The 23,298-nt window shown below is 32.7% G+C and overlaps 3 protein-coding genes across 7 annotated transcripts; 1 reads left to right on the top strand and 2 right to left on the bottom strand.

Annotated features, from left to right (window-relative positions):
• Positions 1-1,069: 1,069 nt before the first annotated feature.
• LOC123204225 (pentatricopeptide repeat-containing protein At5g66520-like) lies at positions 1,070-4,483 on the bottom strand. Of its 5 annotated transcripts, none has more exons than XR_006499474.1 (3): positions 2,756-4,483; positions 2,347-2,434; positions 1,070-1,701 (listed from the first exon to the last, which is right to left on the bottom strand). XR_006499474.1 is itself a non-coding variant. In XM_044620816.1 (2 exons), exon 1 carries the CDS (start codon positions 4,466-4,468, stop codon positions 2,807-2,809), a length of 1,662 nt encoding a protein of 553 aa, XP_044476751.1. In that variant the 5' UTR covers positions 4,469-4,483; the 3' UTR covers positions 1,070-1,701; positions 2,761-2,806. The 5 variants fall into 5 exon arrangements, 1 of the variants encoding a protein (XP_044476751.1); XR_006499473.1 differs by having other exon boundaries at positions 2,347-2,428; XR_006499476.1 differs by having other exon boundaries at positions 2,347-2,428; positions 2,761-4,483.
• Positions 4,484-12,854: 8,371 nt separating this feature from the next.
• Positions 12,855-15,668, top strand: LOC123204224 (NEP1-interacting protein-like 2). Its single transcript, XM_044620815.1, has 5 exons — positions 12,855-13,268; positions 13,652-13,830; positions 14,118-14,201; positions 14,944-15,099; positions 15,236-15,668. The coding sequence occupies exons 1-5, from the start codon at positions 13,169-13,171 to the stop codon at positions 15,407-15,409; spliced, it is 693 nt and encodes a 230-aa protein (XP_044476750.1). The 5' UTR covers positions 12,855-13,168; the 3' UTR covers positions 15,410-15,668.
• A 2,347-nt stretch (positions 15,669-18,015) lies between these two features.
• On the bottom strand, positions 18,016-23,298 carry LOC123204223 (ribulose-phosphate 3-epimerase, chloroplastic). Its single transcript, XM_044620814.1, has 9 exons — positions 23,010-23,298; positions 21,250-21,364; positions 20,795-20,935; positions 20,589-20,702; positions 19,955-20,033; positions 19,362-19,471; positions 19,182-19,238; positions 18,480-18,549; positions 18,016-18,386 (listed from the first exon to the last, which is right to left on the bottom strand). The coding sequence occupies exons 1-9, from the start codon at positions 23,120-23,122 to the stop codon at positions 18,337-18,339; spliced, it is 849 nt and encodes a 282-aa protein (XP_044476749.1). The 5' UTR covers positions 23,123-23,298; the 3' UTR covers positions 18,016-18,336.

Raw genomic sequence — 23,298 nt, 5'->3', positions numbered from 1 at the left:
AATCTTTAGGACATATTTACTACACACAATCAAATATAATAATTATTTATAACTATTAATTTTAATAAAATATAGTAATAATTTATACCCGATAATCTTTTAGGTATGATAATCTTTTTATTTTTAATAATAAAAGATTATCCAAACCAAATGCAACCTCCGTGTTTTGCCAAGGTTTCATAGTTATTCAATCCCATCCAATGACTCAGGCTAGCTTGTCCAATTATGGTGATTAAACCTAGTTTGTTTTATAACCCTTCTACATGCCTGTCAAGAACAAAGTGAATTCCTTTGCTCAGCATTGTTGTGTTAACATGTTTTTTGAAAGTTGATCCTTGAAGAAAATGATTTTGTTGTTGTCCTTTAAGGTAGATATTGGATGCCATCAAAACAATAATAAATTTTTGTTATTGTCTTTTTTATGTAGATATTGGATGCACTCAAGTCAACTTGTAAATTACTAAACCAACTTCTTTGTCTGTTACTGCTGTTCCCAATTAACCTCTACAAAGATGAAAGCCTAGGAAGAAAATAAGTGTATACAATTCCTCAAAATTAGACCCTAAAAAATAGTAAAACTGGTGAAACATTAAAATTTTTAAGGAGAAAATCTAGGCTTGAATTTTTATCATACTTGTAAAATTTTGACATACATGATATAATGGTTATGGGTTCGTCCCTACTTACCCCAAGAAAAAAAAAAAAAAACACCTCAACATTACCAAACTTAAGGAGGAAAAAAAGGAGCATATAATTATACACAACCAAAAGCCAAGGGGAACAAGAACAAAGTCAACAACAACCTATCTAATGCCCAATTTATCATCAATTAATTTCCTAATCAAATCATTGCAATAACCGAAAAAATAACATTTAAATCCTCAATAAACTATGTATATATATTTTTAATACACAGATAATGTATTATCATGTGATTAGATGATTTTAAATTAAAGATAAAATAACATTTAATCGTATGAAAACTGATCATCTATATATCTAAATTATATACAAAAAATATGTACGCATAATTTTAATAAGCCACTCTGATACACTGACAAATTCTTACAGAAAATCAAGAAGTTTTAATAACTCAGGAGCAGAAAATACATTAAAACAGTAATGAAATAATCATGTATGCCTCCTGGAAACTTGATAATAAGACCTAATCAAGGCTATATCTGAAATAAAAGAAGAGAAATACAAATGCCTAGTGAAAATTATTAGAGACAATATTGTTAAAAAAAATTAAACAAAGAGGTAAACCAAACTTGAAAAGCTTTGTCCAATTTTAACCCATCATGTTACAAGTCGCTTTCCCTAATCCAATCTAGTGCACATATCAATGCCTCTAAGGTTGAAGGAAGCAAAATACTACAAAACTTAGAAAGCACTCGACCTCCTGTCCTAAAAACGGATTCGTTGCTTACCTTGCCATTCACAAGGTTCGTTGCCAGATTATCTCATGTGTTGTTCAGCGCCCATACACTGAGTGACCAACACAGTCTCTGTTCAGCTTCCGTTGATGTTGAACGCCTCAAACAAGATTTTAAGTATTTCCTCACAACACTTGGCTCACTTGCAAACCCGTGATGCCAAAGTTTCACACACTGTCCTGACATGCCCATACATGTTGCTCCAACGCTTCTGCTTGAGCCTAGTGCACCAATCCGCCTTCGATTTTTGGGGTGTGACAGTAAACTATTTGCAAAATATACATAGATGTAGTCATTTCAACCATGGAGTCAAACCACGTTAAAAACCTTATGTTTTATTTTTTTTCCTTCATGTTTTGGTCATTTGCATCCATAATTTAACTAACACACAGTTCTAAATTACGTACATTAGTTGATAAAAAAAAAATTACTTAAACAAAGGGTAAAACTAGTAATAATTTGTTGTGTTGAAATGCATTGCTAGTAATACATATAGTAATCAGTTTGGTTTTGTTTTTCTCCTAATTCCCATGCCCTACATGTCTACTCCTTTCTCATCTGAAGTAAACCATTAGAGTGTGTTTGATTCGGATAATCTTTTATTATAAAAAATAAAAGATGATAAATTAACTAAAAGATTATTAGATATAAATTATTACTATGTTTGATAAAAATTAATTGATTTAAATAATTATTGTGTTTAAGTGGATGTAATAAAAAAAAACTAAATTATTATTTTACTTAAATATTATTGAATATAACTTGATATATTAATAAAAAAATGAGAGTATTTTTGTCCTAAAAAATTAATAAGTAAAAATATAATTATAATAAAATCAAGATTTCCTGACAAATCAAACAAAGTAATACTAGTAATAAAAGATTGATTATCAAATTAATCTTTGAATACCTGAACCATACACCTCTTGCTATATCAAATGATAGAATGCAAAAGATATTAGCTCACTCGCTCAGACAATCCAAGGACTTGCCTGCTCCTAGGCATAAATCGTCAGATATTTACAACAATGGAATAAATGAAACAATTCTTGTCCAACACATCAATAAATCAATGATTTATAGAATCTTATTTATGTTTCACTGATTTGTTAATTTATGAAATTTTGGATATTACACATTAAAGTAAAAATGTGTATAATTTACAAGTTTTAAATTTTTGGTTTACAAGTTTCATGTTACAAGCTTATAGCAAAATGCCAAAATCCATAAACAAATATGTGTTAGAGATAGAATTCAAGACCCACATAATAGAATGATAAATTAGAGAGATCATGAGATTCAAATGAAGAAGGAATAACCTTACTCAGAACAGGGATGGTAACATCAACCAAATTCTTTTGCTGACTGCACTATTCTTCAACAGCTGAAAATAACTCTGATGCATCCGGGTTGTAGCCTTCCCACATAGTTTGACTGGTGATCTCACCGAGTGTCTTGTATATTAAGGAAGTGTGCTTATGGGTTGAATCACCTGCGACAAAATCATGGCCAACTCCATTTATTAGCACACGACTTCGACCAGGAGGCTTTCTCACGCCCATCTTAATCATTTTCTGTCTAACAGCGGCTACATCATACCACCTTTTAGCAGAGGCATAAACATTAGCCAAGAGTACTAGATAACCTGCAGCATGGTCATGGTCAAGCTCACCGACCAGTTTCTGCGCAAAATCAGAGGCAAGCTCAGCATTGCAATGAATTCTGCAGCCCCCAAGGAGAGCACCCAGCACAGCATCATTTGGTTTCATAGGCATACTATGAATAAGACTAGATGCTTCCTCCAACAACCCTGCTCGGCTCAAGAGATCAATCATGCACCCATAATGCTCAATCGTTGGCTGAATCCCCAATCTTTGAGTCATCCACTCAAAAAATTGACGTCCCTCATTGACAAAGCCAGCATGGCTACAAGCACACAAAACCCCAAGCATGGTTATCTCATCAGGCCTTGCTTCCAAATTTTGCATACATTCAAATAAAACAAGAGCTTCTTCAGCATAACCCTGCTTCGAAAATCCCATTATCATGCTAGTCCATGAAACAGTACTTCTCTGCCGCATCTTTCTAAACACTTCATACGCTTCTTTAATCTCACCACAACTACAATACATATGTATTAGTGCATTGTTCAATGAAACTTTCAGTATCTCTCTTCCAACACAAAAATTTTCCTCAACATAAACATGTATCCACCTTCCCAACTTCAAGTCCCCCAATTCAGCACAAGCCGATAATGCTGCAATCAATGCCACCTGGTCCGGTCGCACGCGGGCTCTCCTCATCTCATTAAACAAAGACAAAGCTTGCTTACACAAACCATTACGAGCACACCCCGAAATCATAGTCGTCCATGAAACAACATTCCTCTGTGGCATCTCATCAAACAGTCTCCGTGCCTCATCGACACATCCGCACTTTAGATACGCCTTAAGCAACGAATTCCAGGTTACAACGTTTCTCTCGGACATTTCATCGAACATGTTGCGTGCGTGCAAAAGGCCCGCATCCCCTCCATTCATCGCATACAGATTCACCAAATTCGTCTTAACATACACGTTTGAGCAATACCCATTTGCCAACACTCTCCCATGAACCTGTTCCCCCTCTCTAAACAAATTATTCTTCCCACAAGCGCTTAACAGAAACGAATACGTGTACTCATCAGGCTCAGCCTCTTTTTCTGTAACCATTTGCTTGTACAATTCAACTGATTTTTGAGGCGTTTTACTCCTAGCATAGCCTCTAATCATTTGATTCCATAAAGTAGTACTAGGGTTCTCGACATTTTCAAAAACTTTGTGGGCATTCAGGAGACTACTAGATGTTATGTACAGAGACAAAAGCTTTACAAGGATGAAGTTTTTCTGGTAAAATTTGTTTATAACTATTTGTGTATGAATTTGGGTGAGGCCTTTAATGTCGTTGCAGGTTTGCAATAGAGAGAAGACGTGCTGTTGTAGAGCTCTGGAGCTTATTGCTGTATTGTGGTAAACTGATTCTTTTACAAACATGTTACCGTCACTACGTTAAAGACAAGTATGCCAAAAGTGTTTTTCAAATTTATGACTTCGTCCCGGACTAGGATCTTATTCAAATTGAGTTTATTCGAATTAAAAAATAAATTCAATTTCAAAAAATTTGAAACGAATTTAATTCAAACGAATATGAGTTTTAATCTAAAAGTTAATATTTTCAAATTTGAATTTTAAAAATGTTTAACTTATCAAATTTTCGAAGTTGAAGATTTTGATATAAATAAACTAAACGGATATTATTTTGGTTAATACATATTATAACAACGTCATTTTAAGTTTTTTTTAGTTAATTACAATATTAAATCAAATTCAAAGTTTAGTTTAAATTCAAATTTGTGTTTAACTTTTTTCAAATGAATCGAACTTAAAGCTAAGATTAAATTCAAATTTGAGTGGAATTTGTATTCAAATTTGGTCAAATGAACTGAATTTGAAAATTTTGAGGTGAACTCAAATTTAAATCAAACCGAACTAGAACTTAAACGAGCTCAAACTCTATTCGACCTAAATCTATCCCTGCTACCTAAACAGGTTTTTCTATTGCCCGTCCTCTTGAAACATTTTCAGAACCGTCGCTCTTATTCCTTCTTCATTGGGTCGTTTAAAAAGAAATTCCTGCTCCAAAGTTACAGCTGTGTGGCCTTGGGTGATCAAACATTTTCCATCCCTTTATAGGCTAGTTGTTTGATGAAAGACCTCACTGAAAATCTCCTCAACTCTCGTAAATCCCACCGTGCCAGTTATGCGCTCTTTAATAGCCTCACTGAATACCTCCCGATGTGTTTGGGACGTTGATTATTTCTTTTTCTGATATGGGTTGCAATAAAGAGTCGTTGCGGGTTTATCGGATTGCCTGCTATTCAGGCGTGTAATGCATTGTTAAATAGGTTGGTTATGGAGGGGACGTTTGACTCATTGTGGGAATTTTATGAGGACATGTTGTAGCGCGGCTTTGTTGCTGATGTTGTCGCTTATGGGGGTACTGATTAATGGCTGTTGTGGTGAAGGTGATGTTTTGAAAGCGCTTTGTTTGTTTGATAAAATGGTTGAGAAAGGGGAGCAAGCACTTCACCTGTATAAGGACTAGTACCACTTTTGCTAGGACAAACAAGGATAGCCTCACAATAATGACGTAAAACTATAACATTATCTTTATTTTTACGATCATTTTTTGTAAAATAATCTGACATATCAGAAGTATTTTTTTTTAGTATTTGTAGAACTTACACGTTTGAGGTCTTTAATTGATAGTGAACTCATAGAATTTTTACTATTATCATCGATAGATGAAATCTACAATAACAGTAAATTATCATATTAGTAGACAATATAAAATTGTAAATACTATCATACTAATAAAACACAATAAAACAATATCATTACGCCTCTTTGAACTTATATTAATACGTATTTGTCATATTTTGCATTTCTTTAATCCATGAAACTATTCCGAGAGCCCTAACAATCTCAATCAACTATTTCCGATAATGAAAATTTGACACTACAGAACAACCTTTTAGTTTATTAAAACAAAAGTTAACAGTACAACTCTTTATTTTCATCAATTAAAATATAAAATCAAAACCTTTAACTCATCCAAACAAAAGTATAATTTTGTTAAAATAAAATTAAAATTAAAAAAAAAAAAGAAACCATGGTGGCGTGAATCCAAGTGTTGGAGACATAAAGAGCATTTGCACTGGTATTAGTATACTTTACAAAAACAGAAAAAAAAAGTTTAATAACCCTTTAATTTAATCGATTTTATTTTATAAGAAAATGTGAGAAATTATCGTTGATGTCGTCAGAAAAAGGAGAGATAAATATTGTCAAAACATGGCAAAAGCATAGTTGACTGTTGAGATGAGCCAGTGAGTGTTTAAATGAAAATAAGGAAGAATAGAAGATAAAGCTTGTTGCATTACAATGAATATTGTTGCAAGAATAGAGAAAAAAAATGAAAAACAAGATAAGAAACCACGTGCTGAGCCTTGGTTGCTTACTCCTTGTTGCAAGTTTGTAACAACTCTACATTGTTTCATTTCACACGCTAGCTAGCTTAGAAATATCCAAAGAAAGAAAAAAAAGAAGTCCAAGAAAGTAGGTAAAGCAAAAGATAAAAAACATGTTTTCTTTAAATAAACATTTGACTTTTATGTTAATAGTAAAAGACAAGTTTAAATTTTTAGTATAAGTTTTTTTATTATTTTTTAAATTTGCAAACCGAACTGGTTACCACATAACTGATTTTCCAATTTTAGCAAACCAAAAACTAAACTGAATTTTTGGTTTTTTTAATATTCTAACCCAATAACTGAATTGGTTTTATGGGTATCTTATATTTTAGTTTAGATACCAATTTGGATACTGATTCGATTAGGTTATCAAAAATTTTTGAACACCCCTACGAGGAAATGGCAGACGTACTTTGGTTCAAATGCTTCGTTGTTTCAAAAATTAGTATTTAAAGTGTTTGGACAACCTAGTTCCTCTTTTTGTTGTAAAAAAAAATTGAAGTACTTATTCAGTTGTTCCTTCATTCACTCAATTAGAATGATTAAATTAATTTTAAATCATGCAAAGAACTCGGTTTTTATGCATAACAATCTTTGTCTTTTTTAAGGGTCACTTCTCAATAATATGATAGTAAAAATGAAATATGAGATGTCGGTGGAAATAACTTTGGGAGTTCGAAAGATGCGATAGTTCTTAAGTTAGTCAACCTATAATTAAATACACCAAAATTGGAGTCCATATTTAAATTAAAAAAAAAATTGTCAATGAGATAATGGAAAGAAAAGATTAATCAAATAGAGGAAATACTATAAATATAACATTATGTCTTTTACTTTTTTAATATATTGTGTTTGTATGAACTTTTATTTTGAAACTTGGAGACTATGACTTTAATGAGAGAATGTTGATTTTGTATATTGGTTTACCTTATCTACTACATTTTGATATACAATGTTGGCTTTTCTATATGATCCTTTTTAATATGAAAAGTTGAACATTTGAATCTTTATTTAATATATGTTTTGATATGATATTTTATGTGAGTTCATTGTCTTACTAATTATTGATTTTGTTGCTTTGTGATACTATCATTGTATGCAGGGTTAGATTTGATTCGAATCGAATCGAACTCGAACTCAAACTCTTCTTGATTTACATAGAACTGAGCTCGAGTTTGAGTTTGAATCAAGTTTTGAATTCAACTTGTTATTAAAAAGATGTCGTTTTATATCAAATTTTCTAAGCTCACAAACTTGATGAGCTGGATCAGTTAAACACCTCTGAAACTTAAGTTTGAAAATATTAAACTTTCAAACTTGAAATGAGCTCGTTTCAGACTCATTCGAGAGAAAAATAAAATTATTCTTTTGGTATATGAAATTAGTATGTGTTGAATAATTAATAGTGATGGTTTGTATAAAATTGACCTTTTATATGTCCTTGGTTTTCTATGGTTTTCTTGATTTGGACTGTCTATCTACACCGTTGAGTTTTAGGAAAAAGTTGACATTTATATGCCTATGGTATACTTTGACAAGTAGATGATGCAAGTGCTTGCGTTTAGGTGAAATATGAAGCTCTAGTTGGGTTGCTTATATGATACGCTTTTAAATGAAAGGGCAAGAAATAATAAAGGTTAGTTACCCTTGTATAATGCTGAAAAGTCTTCACACTTTTAAAGAAATAATAAAGGTTGTTGTTTTTTTTTTTAAATTAAGAAATCATTATTTATAAAAAGACTCTTATATTTTTAATATTTATATATTTTCACATTTTTTGTTTTCTATATTTTTGAGAAAATATGTTTCAACATTTTTTATTATTTGTTGTTCGCATTTTTATTTTCATGCTACTTAGACTCTCCTTAGCATGTAATGTACTGTTAGGACACACGTAGAAGAAAAAACTATTAGGAAGTGTTTGGTAGAAATGGGAACGAGGAGGGGTAGGTTTGCATACCCTATTCCCTGTTAATGTCTCAATTTCAGTCTCAATCCTCACCCCCATTCCCATTACAAAGATAACAATAATTCTATATCTCATACCCATGGGAAAAAAATCCTTTCCTTGTCTCTTACTTGTAAAAAAAAAAAATCTCTTCTTCGTACCTTTAAAACTTAACATATATAGATTAAACATCAATATTAATTAAAACTAAAACAAACCTATTATTTCAAATATCACAAATAACATTTGCTAGCTATATTAATATGCATAATAAAAAACATAATAAATTTGAAACTGTTATAGATTTATGTTTCCGAACCCAAAGATAATCCGATCCGAACAATATAAACGCGAAAAATAGGAAAAAATATAGCAACACGATTTACTTGGTTCGGATCTCATAAACGAAATCCTACATCCAAGGCAAAGGTGTTCCTCTAGTTAAATTCACTAATATCAAGTTCGATTACAATTATACAAACACACGGATCTCAATCTCTGTACATCAAAACAATATACAAAGCAAGTACACGTCAATACAAAGTCAAAGAGAACCTGATTTCACCGTAGAGATACCGCCAATCGAACTCAGAGAGCAAACTCAGCCACACAGCAGCCACAAGACGCACAAAACAGAGAAGGAAATACACAACAGCCTCACGCCTCCCTTTCTCTCTATTCTTCTCTTCAGTCGCCCAAAATAAAGCTTATATACTTAGGTCAACACAAGTGAATGCCCAACAAGTTTACCAAACTGCCCTCACTTAATAAATGAAAAGACTCATGCATCCTTAGCTCTAATTACGCTACTGCTCTTATAGTTTTTAAACAAATATTACAGAAACAAATAAATAATTTAAATTTATAAGGATATATTAGTATTTTAAATAAATATATTAATATAAAGAGACAGGTACGAAGAGCGAGGACAGGGCGAGCTAGGGACTAGACATATGTATCCTCGTCCTCGATTGCAAGGATATTTTTTGTCCTTGTCCCCTTTCTTATTTATATTTGACAATCTTCTCCCTATTAGGGTACGGGTAGAACGACTCTAAATTTAGACCGAAATTGTCATATCTAGTGTTTGATTTAGATATATCAAATATTAATTTAGTAATTTATTTTTTATTATTAACATTATTTAGTTTAGTTTGTCAAGTACTAAAATATTCAGTTATCTTTTATTATTAATGTTGATATGACAAACAATACAAGAGGTAATCTGATTACCATATCTAACTTACATGTTAAAATATTACTAAATAAATCTTGATTTTATTACAATTTTATCCTTACTTATTAATTTTTTTAGAACAAAAAACTCTCATTTGCTATTAATATAACTAGCAATATGGATAATATTTTTGAATAATTATATACAACTACATTGAGTAAAATAATATATTAATATTATTTTATTATATCTAACCAAATATAATAATTATTTAAATTTACTATTTTTTAATTAAATATTACAATAATTTATATTTAATAATCTTTTAAATAATTTATATTTATGATAATATTTCATTTTTTATAATAAAAAATTACGCGAATCATATATGCTATTAGGAGTACAATGGCAAACAAGGGAAATGGTGGACCACTTGAAACAGGGGCATTTATAATAATAATAATAACATGACAGAATAACAATAACAAGTTTAGTAGCTCAAGCATATGCTTTTTAACTAAAAATTGATGTCAAAATAAAGTAATAATCTATATGTAACTGACTCTTGAATTAATAATCTATCGCTTACTCTTAGTAGCAAATGTTCATGCTTTGATTCAAAAACCGTAGTTGTGATAAATCCATAGTAAGATTAGAGAGAACGAGAGATGGGACAACAACCTATAAAATCAGAGTTATATTCAATATTTGTTTAGATCTCATTAGGGTTAGGGTTTCTAGTTTTTACCTATAGTTGAGTGAAAACAAAATGATACTCGAAGGTTAGATCCAATGAGAAAGCTAGATAGATGAAAAAGACATGATATGGGAGTGATGAAATGTAAATGATGTAGGTAAGTGTAAGATCAAAATAAATTTAACAAGAGTGTAATAACAATAAAAAAATCACAAAAACATCTGTGATCAAGGTTATTGAATTGGCGTATTTAAAATTAAACAAAATGGTTTGAATAATCATACCTACGATGGTGGCTCATCCATGATTAGGGTTAAACTAAACTTGCACCAAGCATAGGGCAACTCCCATATCACACACACAAGGCAATAAGGACACATATAGAAGGTCGAGAAACTAAAGGAACAAGAGGCAAGTCCTAGCTTGCTTAATTTTAGGGTGGAGAAGCTATCTTGCTTGATTTTGCGGTCATTGCAATGAACCAAATTGCACACTAAGATATTTTCTTTTTTACTTAGGAGTGATGAATTATATATTGATCCACACATAGCGTTGGTGCACTTATCAATATAGTCAAGAACTACCATTCAAATAACCTTATATTAAGGTGTACGTTAAGCAACATCAAACTACGTTGATTAGTGCACGAGACACTATAGTGATTTCAAGTTTAAGAATCACATGCACTATCATTTTTTGGAGGATTTTTCCATAGAAACTAGGGCTGCTATTTTTATGAAATTTTCTGGCAGACTAGTCCTATTAACTTGCTTATAACAAACACCTATGTATTATACTAGGTTGTCAATAAACAATCTTGACATTTTATATTTATCATTATCTTTCAGTATGACTATTCAATACCATGATAACTTATCCGTATTATCAATGCCCTTGGTCATGACAATACTGTTGTAATAAACTAGTCTAGAATATCCATCCAATATATTCATAGGGTTATCACAATTAAGATACATTTTATCCCTTTGTTAAGGTTCTACCAATTTAAGGACATTTATCTCTAACATAATTAAATATGTAAATAAGATGAAGAAATACTATTTTATTGATAAGAAACCTGATACAACAATTGCTTCTATAGCCAAAACAATTAGCTCTAAAGCACCTATTCTAATTTGTTATGACAGTTAGGAAATGAAAAGAAGCAAGAAGATGAGAAGTTGAAAACTCGTCAAAACGAAGACAGTGCATTAGGGATTCACTCTACAATGACAACATTATGGAGTATACTCCAAAACAATCTTATTTTCCATTTTACCTGAATATGGGATAGGCTCATGAGTTATATTAAGTTGAGCCACATCTAGCTTGAACTTGAATCTTTTAAAAAATAAGCCCAAACTCGCTAACCAAGCTCAATCCGAGTGTTTTTTATATGAGCTATGAGTGGAACTCGAATAGCTCAAATGAAATCCACCCCTACCAAAGTGGTGTGATTTGACGAGATTGCACATTTCTTGGTATGATTATGCTACATTCACACCATAGAAGTGCAATTTGGCCAAATCCTACCTCTTTGGGTATGTTTTTAATAAAATCACACCATAAAGGTGTAATCTCATTAGATTACACCTATCTAATGCAAATATACTAGGATCCCATCAAGCAAGTGTAATTATGAGAGTTACAATCATATTTACTATAATGCGATTCTTGTCGAATCACACTTTTGGTGCAATCTGATCAAATCACATATTTTCTTTGAATCTAACCAAATTGTCAACAATTGTGATTAAAGGTAATATAATAATTTTTAAAAATTAAATAGTTATGGTAATATGATCTTCTACCATTATAAAATTGTGCGAGAGCCAATTATTGTTAATGGAGATAGATTTTAGAGAACAATTTATAGATTAAGAATTTATTAAATAAGAACTCGTGGTTTTATTTACACTTTGAGTGGGAAATATTTATTTTAAAATCAAACTAAACCAGTTGGTTCAACCTATTAAACCATGAACTAGTTTACAATCTAGTCTAATTTCATAATTCTATTTGGTTTGTATACAAATATTGGTTTGTTTATAATTTGGTCCAATTCGATAAATCTGTTAAATCAGAAAAACTATTTAAAACTAATAATTTATAATTAGTTTTTTTCCTATCTATATAATGAAGTGCTAATTGTTAAGTAATATATTTGAAATTATGTTTTATATTAAAAAAATATGATAAATATTATGTAAGAAATATATAATAATTTGTCAATAAATTAAACTAGTTAAATTATAAATTAATAAGATGATCAATTTAATTACCCATTCAGTTTAAAAGATGAAGGAGGTAAAAATAATTTATCCAAATATACAATTTTTCTACCTAGAATAAATGACAAATGACAAATGACAAGTTGGCTTCTAGACACAAACAACCCCTTATCATTATTTTACAATGATCCTCTACCAAGAAAAAATGACGAATGACAAGTTGGTTTCTTGACACAAACAACAACTCCTTACATTATTTTACAATGATTCCTGCCCATCATGCTATTCCAACAACTCACTCTTTCCTAGAATGATAACCCATGTAGTTAAATTTGTCTCCCGAGCCACAAATAAACCATCCTTCTTTCTCCTTTGAGAACTGTCGCCTCCTTCATTTCTTTCTTTCACTTTTTCTATAGCAAAAGAAAAGACAAAACCCCCTTTCTTTCTTGACCCTCCCACTTTTCCCCGGGTCCCGAAACTAGCCCTGAAATGTGTCAAACGTTTTCCTCTTTTATCTTTGATGCACTTTTTTTGTTAGTTTGATCCCTTCTTACTTTGCCTTTGACCACCGACGCGTTTCTTCTACCTCCCCACCTCTGCTGCTCATGGAGGATGTCGAAGTCCTGGCTGCCACCCCTTTTCACTCTATTCCCAAACTCATTGCTGCCGCTATTTCTGGAACTCTCACATGCCTCTTTGCTCTAGGTAACATCGATGATGTTATTGTTTGATTAAATATTTTATCTTTATTTCTTGCAGTTGCATGTAACGTTTTATTTCCCAAATGATTTTCTGCATACTTATCACTTGTACAAAATTCAAGATTTTTGGGCTTGCTTGGTTTCCGAGTTCGCAAACCAAATTTTTGTGTTTTGGGTTCAATTTTCGAACTTGAGTTGGATGAGCCTTTTTTTTTTTTTTCAAAATATATGGTGGATGGGTTAGTTTGTGTTCGGTTTCAGATGGAGATGGTTTGGTTAATTGAGGGTTGCTAAAGAATGGAACTTTGAAGGATTGGATAAATAGTTTCGCTTGGGTGGGTATATTTTGATGATATGCTGATATATCTTTTGTGTATTTACTTTCAGCTGGAGCTTTTGCAGGAGCAATTACGGGTGCTTTTGCTGGCAGGGCTTCTGATTGTGGTGTGCTACGTGGAGCTGGACTCGGGGCCATTGCTGGGGCTGTACTTTCTGTAGAGGTTTTGGAGGCTTCTCGTGCGTACTGGTGTTTGGAACGCACTGGTTCTCTGCGCGAGTCATCTATGGTAAATTAAGCAGATCAATAAATATAAAATTTCCTCTTTGAATGTTTGCCTAGGTTTAATGTTTTTCGTGCACTAATCTTAATAACTAGCCACAAGGCCCATAGCTGGACTTGTTTCTGTTTATGAGGAAAGGTAATTATGCAGATCATAATTTGCCCCTCTGATGCTTTGTCGAAAACCATATGATAGACTTACAAAAACTTTCCAATATCGTATCTTGTATCAGTCTAGATAAGGAACTGTTGTCTTAATGTTCGGTGGACTAATCATATACATTTTGGGTGCAGGCGGACTTTATAGAGGAGCTTCTTCATGGACGGTTTTTTGAGGAACAGTTTACACCAGCAATGTTAGCTGCTTACCACTGGCAGGTACATATTATTTTATAGTTTTTTGTGATGTGCATCGTAAAATTTTGAACGTATTTTTCATTAATATTTGAATGTTAGTCAGCAATGGTGCTTTATATTCTTCTATATTTTACTTATTTATAACAAATAGAAGTAAAACTGATATTCACAGATTCTACCAAGTTTATTTTTCAATTTTGATTTCTTTCTGGAGTGTACTATTTATCAAGTTACATTGTCTGACAAACATAACTCCTGAGTAGTATCGAGTTTATGGAAAGTCATGAGCATGCAAAATATGGTTGTGGTATTTTGTTTATATATGTGGAGGGATGCCCTTTGTTGAATCTTAGGAACAAGAGAAAGTCTATGGTGTTATTGTGGTGCACATTATCTGTATCACAAACCAATGCATGCTTGCCTCTGAAGTGTTCAACTTAACAACTACCATAAATTTGTTGTAAAGATTGATGAGAGAGAGGAAATTCACTTGTGGCATAAAGACTTTAGCTTCTTGTGTGGCTGATGTCGTATTCCTGTGGTGTTATAGATTTTCCTTAGGAATAGTCATTGATGCCACGGATGGAACATGAAAAATAAATATTTCTCTCCTTTCAAATATGTACGACTTTGTTATGTCATTATATTCCTGATTTTTATAATCTAAAATGTTCTGCAGCAACTACTAGTAAACAATTCAACTATATATTGATATTTATCTTGGAGATTTGTTTCTTTGATCAAGTTGTATTGTAATGAGCAGGCTAGTATTGCTGGCATGAGCCATGATGTTAGTGATGCTTATGGCAAAACTGTATCCAAAGGTTTGTCAGGAGAGACATTAAAGAAGTTACCTTGTCATGTGATTATGGATGAAATCAAGGCAACACAGAATCTCTGCTGCTCAATATGCCTGCAGGTATATTTTTAACATTGTATTCATTAATTCTAGCTGGAAATTCTTGTCCTCACCGAGTGAACATTCTTTGTAGTAGTATTGTATTGGTGGTCTGTGCTAGTGGCACATTAATGAGATTAGTAACCTTTCATGACAGGATATTGTAACTGGGGAAGTTGCAAGGAGCTTGCCCCATTGCCACCACACATTTCACTTGGCTTGTGTGGACAAGTGGCTCATCGGACACGGTTCATGCCCTGTATGCAGACAGGATGTGCAGGTTAAGCAGGTTCGTGTTTGGAAAGAAAGGATGTTGAGGTTAAACAACTAGCTCATGTACATGTAATGCGTTTGTATTGATGAAAAAGATGGCGTTTTTAAAGGTTAATTGTTATGTCCTTGAAGGCGACTTTTATGATGTGAGAGTGTTAGTGTCATAGCCGAACAAAGAGCATTGTAGTTGAAGAACTCGCACCTTTTGTCTTTTATATATATGTAGCTATAGTGTATCAAATATGTATTTACTTGATAGATAACTCTCCTTTTCGATTGAATTGATATTGATGAGTGAAGTTTGCTGTCTTTAAAAATGTTTCAGAAAGCAGTCTTTTTCAATAATACTAATCATTTGCACTGGACTTCACCTAAGCTGAGAGGTGTTCTGGGTGAAAGCCGTTTGAGACAGAGATATGCAATGGCGTGCTTGTAATCAAATATATTGGTTTAATGATCTTAGGCAATTAAACTTGGAGGAAGTAGAGATAGCATGCAGTTGCAGCCCATTTTCTCTGCTGGGAATTTTGATACAAGAAGGATGAATTATTGTGCGCATGCATAGTTTGGATTTTTGCATATTCAAATATGCTTCAGGAATTTTGTTTTTTTTTTTTTTCCATAATTTATTTTGCCTATTTGGTTCACCAGATCTTTACTATCGGTAAGAATCCAAAAAGATAGGAGTGGATTTAAGCGGAGTCAATTTGGGTTTAAATCTATGTTTAGATCAAATGAATAAAACTCGAATTGAAGATTTAATTTGATTGCCCGGCTGCAGTTGGCATCTCTATACTGGAGTTTTTCCTTTTCGGCAAATGTTTTTCTTCTTGGGTTTTTTTTCTAATAATTTTTCTTCTTTGCTGACTTTTTCTGTTACTGTTCACCAATTAATTAAGTTAAGCTTGAATTTGATCTAGTTGTTCTAGATTCAATTTGAGTTTGAATTAACCATTATTTGGGTTCAGTTTCACACAAATCCACCTCTGCCAGGGAAAAATAAGAACAAAATTTAGGATGACTCCACATAACTAATATGAAGATATACAGCCTCATGTCACGTTTAGTCTTGTATGAGACCCAATTCGTTATCTGGAGATTTTGACTCAAATTCCACTTAGAAGTATCGAAGGATATGACAAAGACTTCTAGAATATCCCATCATTGAAAGAGGTAAATAAACTCAAAAAGGAAAGCATAGGTATGCCAGAATTCTTGCACTTATAATGTAAACCTTTGTCGACTATCTACATAGATGTGTATAAATTGGTGTTAGAATATCAAATGTAAGCTATGAGAATTAGATTTTGTATTAGAAAGTTTGAACAACTAGTATAAGGTTTATATAACCTTAAATTTTTTCATCTCAATAACTAGCTTTTAAGGTGTGATTTTCATAAAGTTCGTATTATTTGGTATCAGAGTTATCACCGCATTTCTAAGTTGCAATCGTGCGACGCTGGTGGTGACATCGGCATTACAGTATCCCATGTCATTGCAATGTTCACTCAGGACTTGTAGGGAGCTAGCCCCACGAAAGCATCTGGACTGCGGAGCGTGATGATATATTAAGATCTCAAGTGCAAGGTATACGACTTGAATCCCATATTAGAAAGTATGAGCAATTACTGTATGGTTTATATGGTCTTGGGGGACTGCAGAGCATGGTAATGTGTTAAGATATTAGGTGCAAGGTATTAGACTTAGATCTCATATTGAAAAATATGGACAACTAATATAAGGTTTATATGGGTTTGGGCCCTCCCATCTTAATAACTAATTTTTGAGGTGTGATTCTCATAAGATTCGTATCATCTGGACCATTGTATCCACTTGTAGAATTGTATAAATAACTAGCTTGAGCTAATATCTTTCATATTCATTTCAAACATTGTATTCAATCAAGAGCAGCACAATAAAGTTTTTCTCCACATTGTGTTCTTTATTTGTTTTTAACACAATAGGGTTTTTCTCTTCATCGTGTTTTTGAGATTTTTTCAGAGTTTGTGGGTTTATTAAAACAAACGTAGCGACGATCTTGTGTTTGTGCGTTAAGGCTGCATGATTTAATCAGGGTCATGAAAATTAGTATTTGGGTATTGGCTCGTAGAACTAATCTTAAAGAAGGGAATGATGAGAGTAAGCGATCACAACCCAAGTGATACAAGCAATGGGCTAGAGGTGTCCACAACATGAGAAGAAATCCTATGCCAGTTCAAGATCTCATTACACCATTAGATCTGTGAAGACCAAGATAGCCAAGTTTTAGCTGGTACGAGAAGATCAAGGGATTCAATCTATTTACGGAGAAAGTCGAAGATAAGTTAACATGAATTATTAAATTCACCCTAGATACTAATAACAAGGCCATTGATGATAATCATTATGATGAAGATGTTCGATTGACTATCACTTTTCTTTCTAGCTTATTTCAGACAAACAATAAGTGAAAACGATAAAACTATTTATACATGTTTTTAGTATTCAATTTAGGTATATTAGATAGAATAAGTTTAAATTAAAGATAAAATAACTTCTAATCACATAATAATAACGTATCATTTATGTACCTAAATTGTATATCAAAAATATATACATATAGCATTGTTCGGGTGAAAAAATATAATTTACTCTTAAATTAATTTGCTTCTACAAGATAAAGGATTTGAAGAATCACGGAAAAACGAGTAAAATGAAATTCAACTAGAAAATCTATCTGCTACAAAGTGCTTCAGGGAAATTGGAATTATTCAGTGCCTATAATTGATGAGGAACAAAGTATGCCTCACAGTGGCATTCTTTTATCCCGATAACAAATGCGCTGATCAAGTCACTAGACTCAAGGTTTTATCTTTTCAAGTGTGGTTAATCCGGTCCTGAAGCGACAATCTGACTCAAGATGATAAATTGAGAAGGAAACATATATGGGAATGAACAAAGCAGATGTCACAACTGAATCAAATCAAATCTTTTGACGGTCGCAAATCACACTGCAACTGCTTCCGGCCTTTTGCTGGTTTTGATTTCCTTAATGGCTGTAATACAATTGATTTAAGTTACAAAAAGTGGGTGAAGTACATAAATATTTGTTGGTGAAAAAAATTTTAAAAGGTTCAGTGTGTCCATACCTTCAGCATAATCTTTAGCTCCAAAGACAGCTGAACCAGCCACCAAAGCATTTGCTCCAGCCTCAATAACCTGTCAGTACAGAGATTTGCAAATGGGTTTAGTTAAATCTCATCAAACTGGATGCTGCAACTTACGTTCTTTGTTTAACAGATGGTATAAATGAGTTCGTAGTTTAACAAAATGATAATAGCATTAGAATAAAACTATACTTATAAGCAAATTGTATAAACTTATCTATACAAACTGAGATGACAATTTATGATTAAGTTATGTGATTTTTTACTTTTTCTTTCACTTCAAAATTATCTAATCAGATGCTGTCACATCAGGTTGTAGGAGTGAGTTTGTATAATTTGTTATAGCTACAAACTTTAAATTTTATTTCCCACCGGGCTGGTTTTTTTAATATAACTTAAACCATACACCAATGTTAGCGCTGAAGGAGATAGCAGTGTCTATATGGAAACTTCAATTATCAACAGGAAGTTTCACTTAAAAAATGGCGTTTTACGAAACATTAGTCGACAGAAAACACTCAGTACGCAAATTCAATATGATTTTTGATGAATCATTTGAATAATAATCATATTTCAACTGCCAAAGAAACCATAGGCCTCAAGAGTACTGGAACCCTGAATCACAAATTATCGAAAAACTACACAGATATTTGATACTAATGAGGGTGGAAAGATCTCGTATACCTTGTACGCATTTTTAGGACCGACTCCTCCATCAACTTCAATCCATGGGTTTACTCCCTGCATTATAGAAAGACATCATTGGCTTTTCAGCACAAAGATAAAAAGATATATCAACATCTAACTGGAAGAATTAACTGAGAACAAAAACATGAAAATTTGCGAACAGGGAAGAGATCATACCTTCTCTACACACATTCTTCTCAAATCTGAGATTTTCTTTACTTGGCTCTCAATAAAGCTTTGCCCACCAAAGCCCGGGTTTACGGACATAATCAATACAAGATCAACCACTGTCAACATGGTAAGCATATCAAAACTTCAAATAAAAACCTAAACATGCAGTATTGAATCAATTTATAAGGGAAATGCATAATCTATCACATTTTTCCCGCTTGCAACTCTCTTCTTTCATATCTTCTTTCTGTTAAAAATCCTTTTTGGAAAGGTTTTTAAGTCAAAAGAAAAAGGTTGACCTTGGTCAATGTCATCTTATAGTTTTAAACCACAATTAATTCATTTATTACAAGGTATCTATAAAGTATTATTTATTCATTAATTATTAAATCCAATTCAGATCGTGTCTACAGATTAGCTCTATATGCATCTATGCCTGATATGTGATGGCAATACACTGCCTATGAAAATGATCATTGACAAAAAAAACCCTCTTTAACAATCATCTCTAGAAAAATCAGAAACGGTATCAACCAAAAAACAAAGGAATACAATTTTTTTTTTTTTTTGCATGCAAACGAGGGAATAGAAAAACTTACCATCAAGGACATATTCAATTGTACTCAGTGAGGTAGCAGGGTTTAGCACAACTCCTGCTTTAGCTCCCAAACTCTTTATCTGAATCATAAGAAAGCAAAAGAATACTCAATAGATGAACACTAGTAGCTCAGGGAAAAAGAAACTCCAAATAAATTAGATTAATGTCAATAAAAGTAGAAACAGACAGCTGAATGAGCAAATCAATGAGGCCTTTGTTTGAGCCAATACATAAGCATTAAACACCAAAACAGAAAAAAAACAAAAAGACAAACTATTTTGTTTGGGTCAAGTATCAAGCATGAGTTATGCGGCCAATTCAATGGCTCAGATCAGACATTATCAAATTATTTATTTGCACCTGTGCATTCCAGGAATAATGATTCGATAACATTTTGAAGGCTCTAACCAGGAACCTTAATAAAACAAGACACATTTTATAGGATTGATCTTGGTGTTCTTAAGCTCCAAAAGTTGAATGACCACTGACATAATTGCATAAGCCACGAAGATGAAGATTTATTTCATTACTTATATGTTTTCATTTATCAGGTACTTTTCATACAGTACGCACATTTTCCAAGAATATATTCCAAAGTAAACGCAGAATCTATAGAGCAGAAAAAGACACCATACTTGGTTAAGTGTACGATGCAAGTGAATGGTGGAAGATTGCTCACAGTGGACACTGACTATGTCAGCTCCAGCCTTGATAAAATCAGGAACTCGTTGCTCTGGTTCAACAATCATCTGCAATACTTCAACTTCTTCTTAGGAAAGTTCTCCTTCATATTACTATTATTTCAACATGATCTAGCCAATGAAAAGGAAAAATGAATTACCAAATGCACATCCAAAGGAAGATCTGTGACAGGGCGCAGGGCATCAACCACAAGAGGTCCAATTGTGATGTTTGGAACAAATCGGCCATCCATTACATCAACATGAATCCAATCACATCCTGCCAACTCAACTGCTTTAACCTAAATTAAAATTAACGTCAAAATCTGACACCAGCGAAAATTGAGTATAACGTGCCAAGGAGATCATGTAAAAACCACACAGAATAGCACCTTGCTAAAAAGAGTTTATAGAAAAGCTGAATTGGATACACTAGGATGCAACAAACATAGGCAATAGTAAGGTTCACTGTCCATATTGGATGTTTAAAGGTTAAACAGACATAATACCTTATTGGCTGTAAGACATGATGAAATCTAACCCATTTGCCGCTAGCATAATCATTGTAAAATTTGAAATAACATTATGGTAGCAGAGATCAGAAGCAAAACTCAACCTGTTCTCCCAATTTTGAAAAATTAGCAGAGAGAATTGATGGAGAAACAATAATGTCACTTTTTGAGAACCTATCAACCCGAGATGTTGCCTTCACTACAGTTGGAATTTTCCTCCTGAATTCATACGTCGATATATGACAAAGCATATTAGAAATATAGATGTAATATGCAGAACTGATCAAGTATAATGGTGATTAATGTAACAGGATCTGTATTCATGGGAAGGGAGAAGCATAGGTCTTAGGTTACATGGTTTGGAAGCATAGGATGTCAATCTTTAACAGTAAATTGAAAGCAGCTTAGAAAATTTCGTCTTTTATCACTTAACGGGAGAAAAAACACATCATTACAAGGAAAAAAAATTCTCTAAAAGCAATTTGCCTTGGCCACACCTCAATGACCATAAAAAACAATCAAGGTTGCATAGTTCTAGGCCTGTTCTCATGAGGATTCTGCCAATAAAAAGATATAAGAAGATTGAAGATGCAAGGTGCATAGGAAGCTAACATTAGCTTAAACTAATGAGGTGGAAAGTAACTTTTATGCTTGCTGAATGTAAAGTTCCAATGCTTCTTGCGTTTTAGCATGGTTTCTTGTATTGCATTAATTTAATTTCTCAAAGGATGAAATCTCAAGAACCAAAAAATACAAATCTTTATGATTATTCAGCCACAGTTGGTAAACTTTCTTACGAATGAGGATCATAACCCAAAAAAAAAAAAAAGAATAATGAAAAGATAAGCAAGCAGGCATATTCCACTGGAAGAATGAAGAAGGAAAATAACGGAGAACAGAATTCCTAAAACAAGCACTGACACCCATAATATCATTGCATACATCAAAGGCATTCCAGTTCCCGTTGAAAAGAGGATTTATCTCAGAGGATACCACAAATGAATTAAAATGGCAAAGAGAGTATGGGGCATGCATGAAGACAGATTCTTCATGGAATATTATGGCTCTCTTCCTAGGTAAATGCTTCTTCAGTGTGCCACATACGGAACAGGAACAAGTACTCTACAAGGGAAAAAAGTTCTCAAAAAGATTTACCACTTATAGTGATTTCCCTTCAGCTATGACAATCTGAATTATTCCTCAAACATCTATAGATATTGCCTTTAATTTTCCCCAATCAGGATTAGTCTGAAAATTTTCCCTAATTAAATAAAAATGCAAAAATAATAATAATAATAATGTAAATGAACAGGAATCAGATACCACTATACCAAAGAAAAGTTTATCCATATCTTAATTAAGATTCATAGCTATACGATCATTGATCTGAAATGCATGAAAGCATATCCACAAACATAGAAACACATAACTGATAATAGCAATTTAAACTAAGGCTAGATAACTGCACTTATACACAATTTTCCGTGCTTGGCACATATCAATTAAACAAAACAATCCTCACAAGCTTCTGGTATTATGAAAAGAAAAAGTAAAAAATTCAAACACAGCTGCTAAAATTTGTTCATTTACAAACACTTATTCAATTCGTTGATCATACTAGACGATATCCCATCTTCACCCATTACAAATCAACCTCATTTAAATCCACAACAATAATTCATAGAATCAAAAGGTTCTAATCTAACACAAACCAATCAAAACGAAAACGTATAAAAGATCATCAAAGGATATCACATCCTTCCCGAACTGGGTTTCATCCCAAGCCCATAATTCTCCATTCTAACACATAAACAAACAAAAAAAACCAGTAAAATTCAACCGAAAGAAATTCAAAAAATAAAACCTTGTAAAAGTGATTGAAGCAGGCTGATAAAGATTGGTGCTTTGGAGCTTGAGGCCTCCTCCAAAGCTATTGATCTGAGTTGTGGTGGATGAACAGAGTGAAGCTGTAGACATCTTTGTTCAAACTACGTCTATCGGCTTGTAAGAAAATGGTTCTAACGGTTGGTAAGTGAGATAAAAGTTTGTCCACTAACTAAACTTTCAGCGGCAAGTCTTGAAGTAAGACTAGGAAATATTTTGGAAAAACTGATACATATTTAGGTGGGTGACACGTGCGCGTTGGGATTTGA

Source organism: Mangifera indica, chromosome 20 (assembly GCF_011075055.1).
Source record: "Mangifera indica cultivar Alphonso chromosome 20, CATAS_Mindica_2.1, whole genome shotgun sequence".
Classification (NCBI taxonomy): Eukaryota; Viridiplantae; Streptophyta; class Magnoliopsida; order Sapindales; family Anacardiaceae; genus Mangifera; species Mangifera indica.
Note: the sequence above shows the minus strand (reverse complement) of the source record. Positions and strands in the feature narration are given on the sequence as shown.

What these genes read in the sequence shown, in the direction of transcription:
- LOC123204225 (XM_044620816.1), bottom strand. Translation starts at nt 4,468, where the DNA reads ATGTTTGTAAAAGAATCAGTTTACCACAATACAGCAATAAGCTCCAGA.
- LOC123204224 (XM_044620815.1), top strand. Translation starts at nt 13,169, where the DNA reads ATGGAGGATGTCGAAGTCCTGGCTGCCACCCCTTTTCACTCTATTCCC. An exon ending in CACATGCCTCTTTGCTCTAG is followed by an intron (nt 13,269 to 13,651) that starts GTAACATCGATG and finishes ATTTACTTTCAG; the next exon opens with CTGGAGCTTTTGCAGGAGCA. An exon ending in TAGCTGCTTACCACTGGCAG is followed by an intron (nt 14,202 to 14,943) that starts GTACATATTATT and finishes TGTAATGAGCAG; the next exon opens with GCTAGTATTGCTGGCATGAG.
- LOC123204223 (XM_044620814.1), bottom strand. Translation starts at nt 23,122, where the DNA reads ATGTCTACAGCTTCACTCTGTTCATCCACCACAACTCAGATCAATAGC. An exon ending in GCTTCAATCACTTTTACAAG is followed by an intron (nt 21,365 to 23,009) that starts GTTTTATTTTTT and finishes GTATGAATTCAG; the next exon opens with GAGGAAAATTCCAACTGTAG. An exon ending in GTCCTAAAAATGCGTACAAG is followed by an intron (nt 18,550 to 19,181) that starts GTATACGAGATC and finishes CTGTACTGACAG; the next exon opens with GTTATTGAGGCTGGAGCAAA.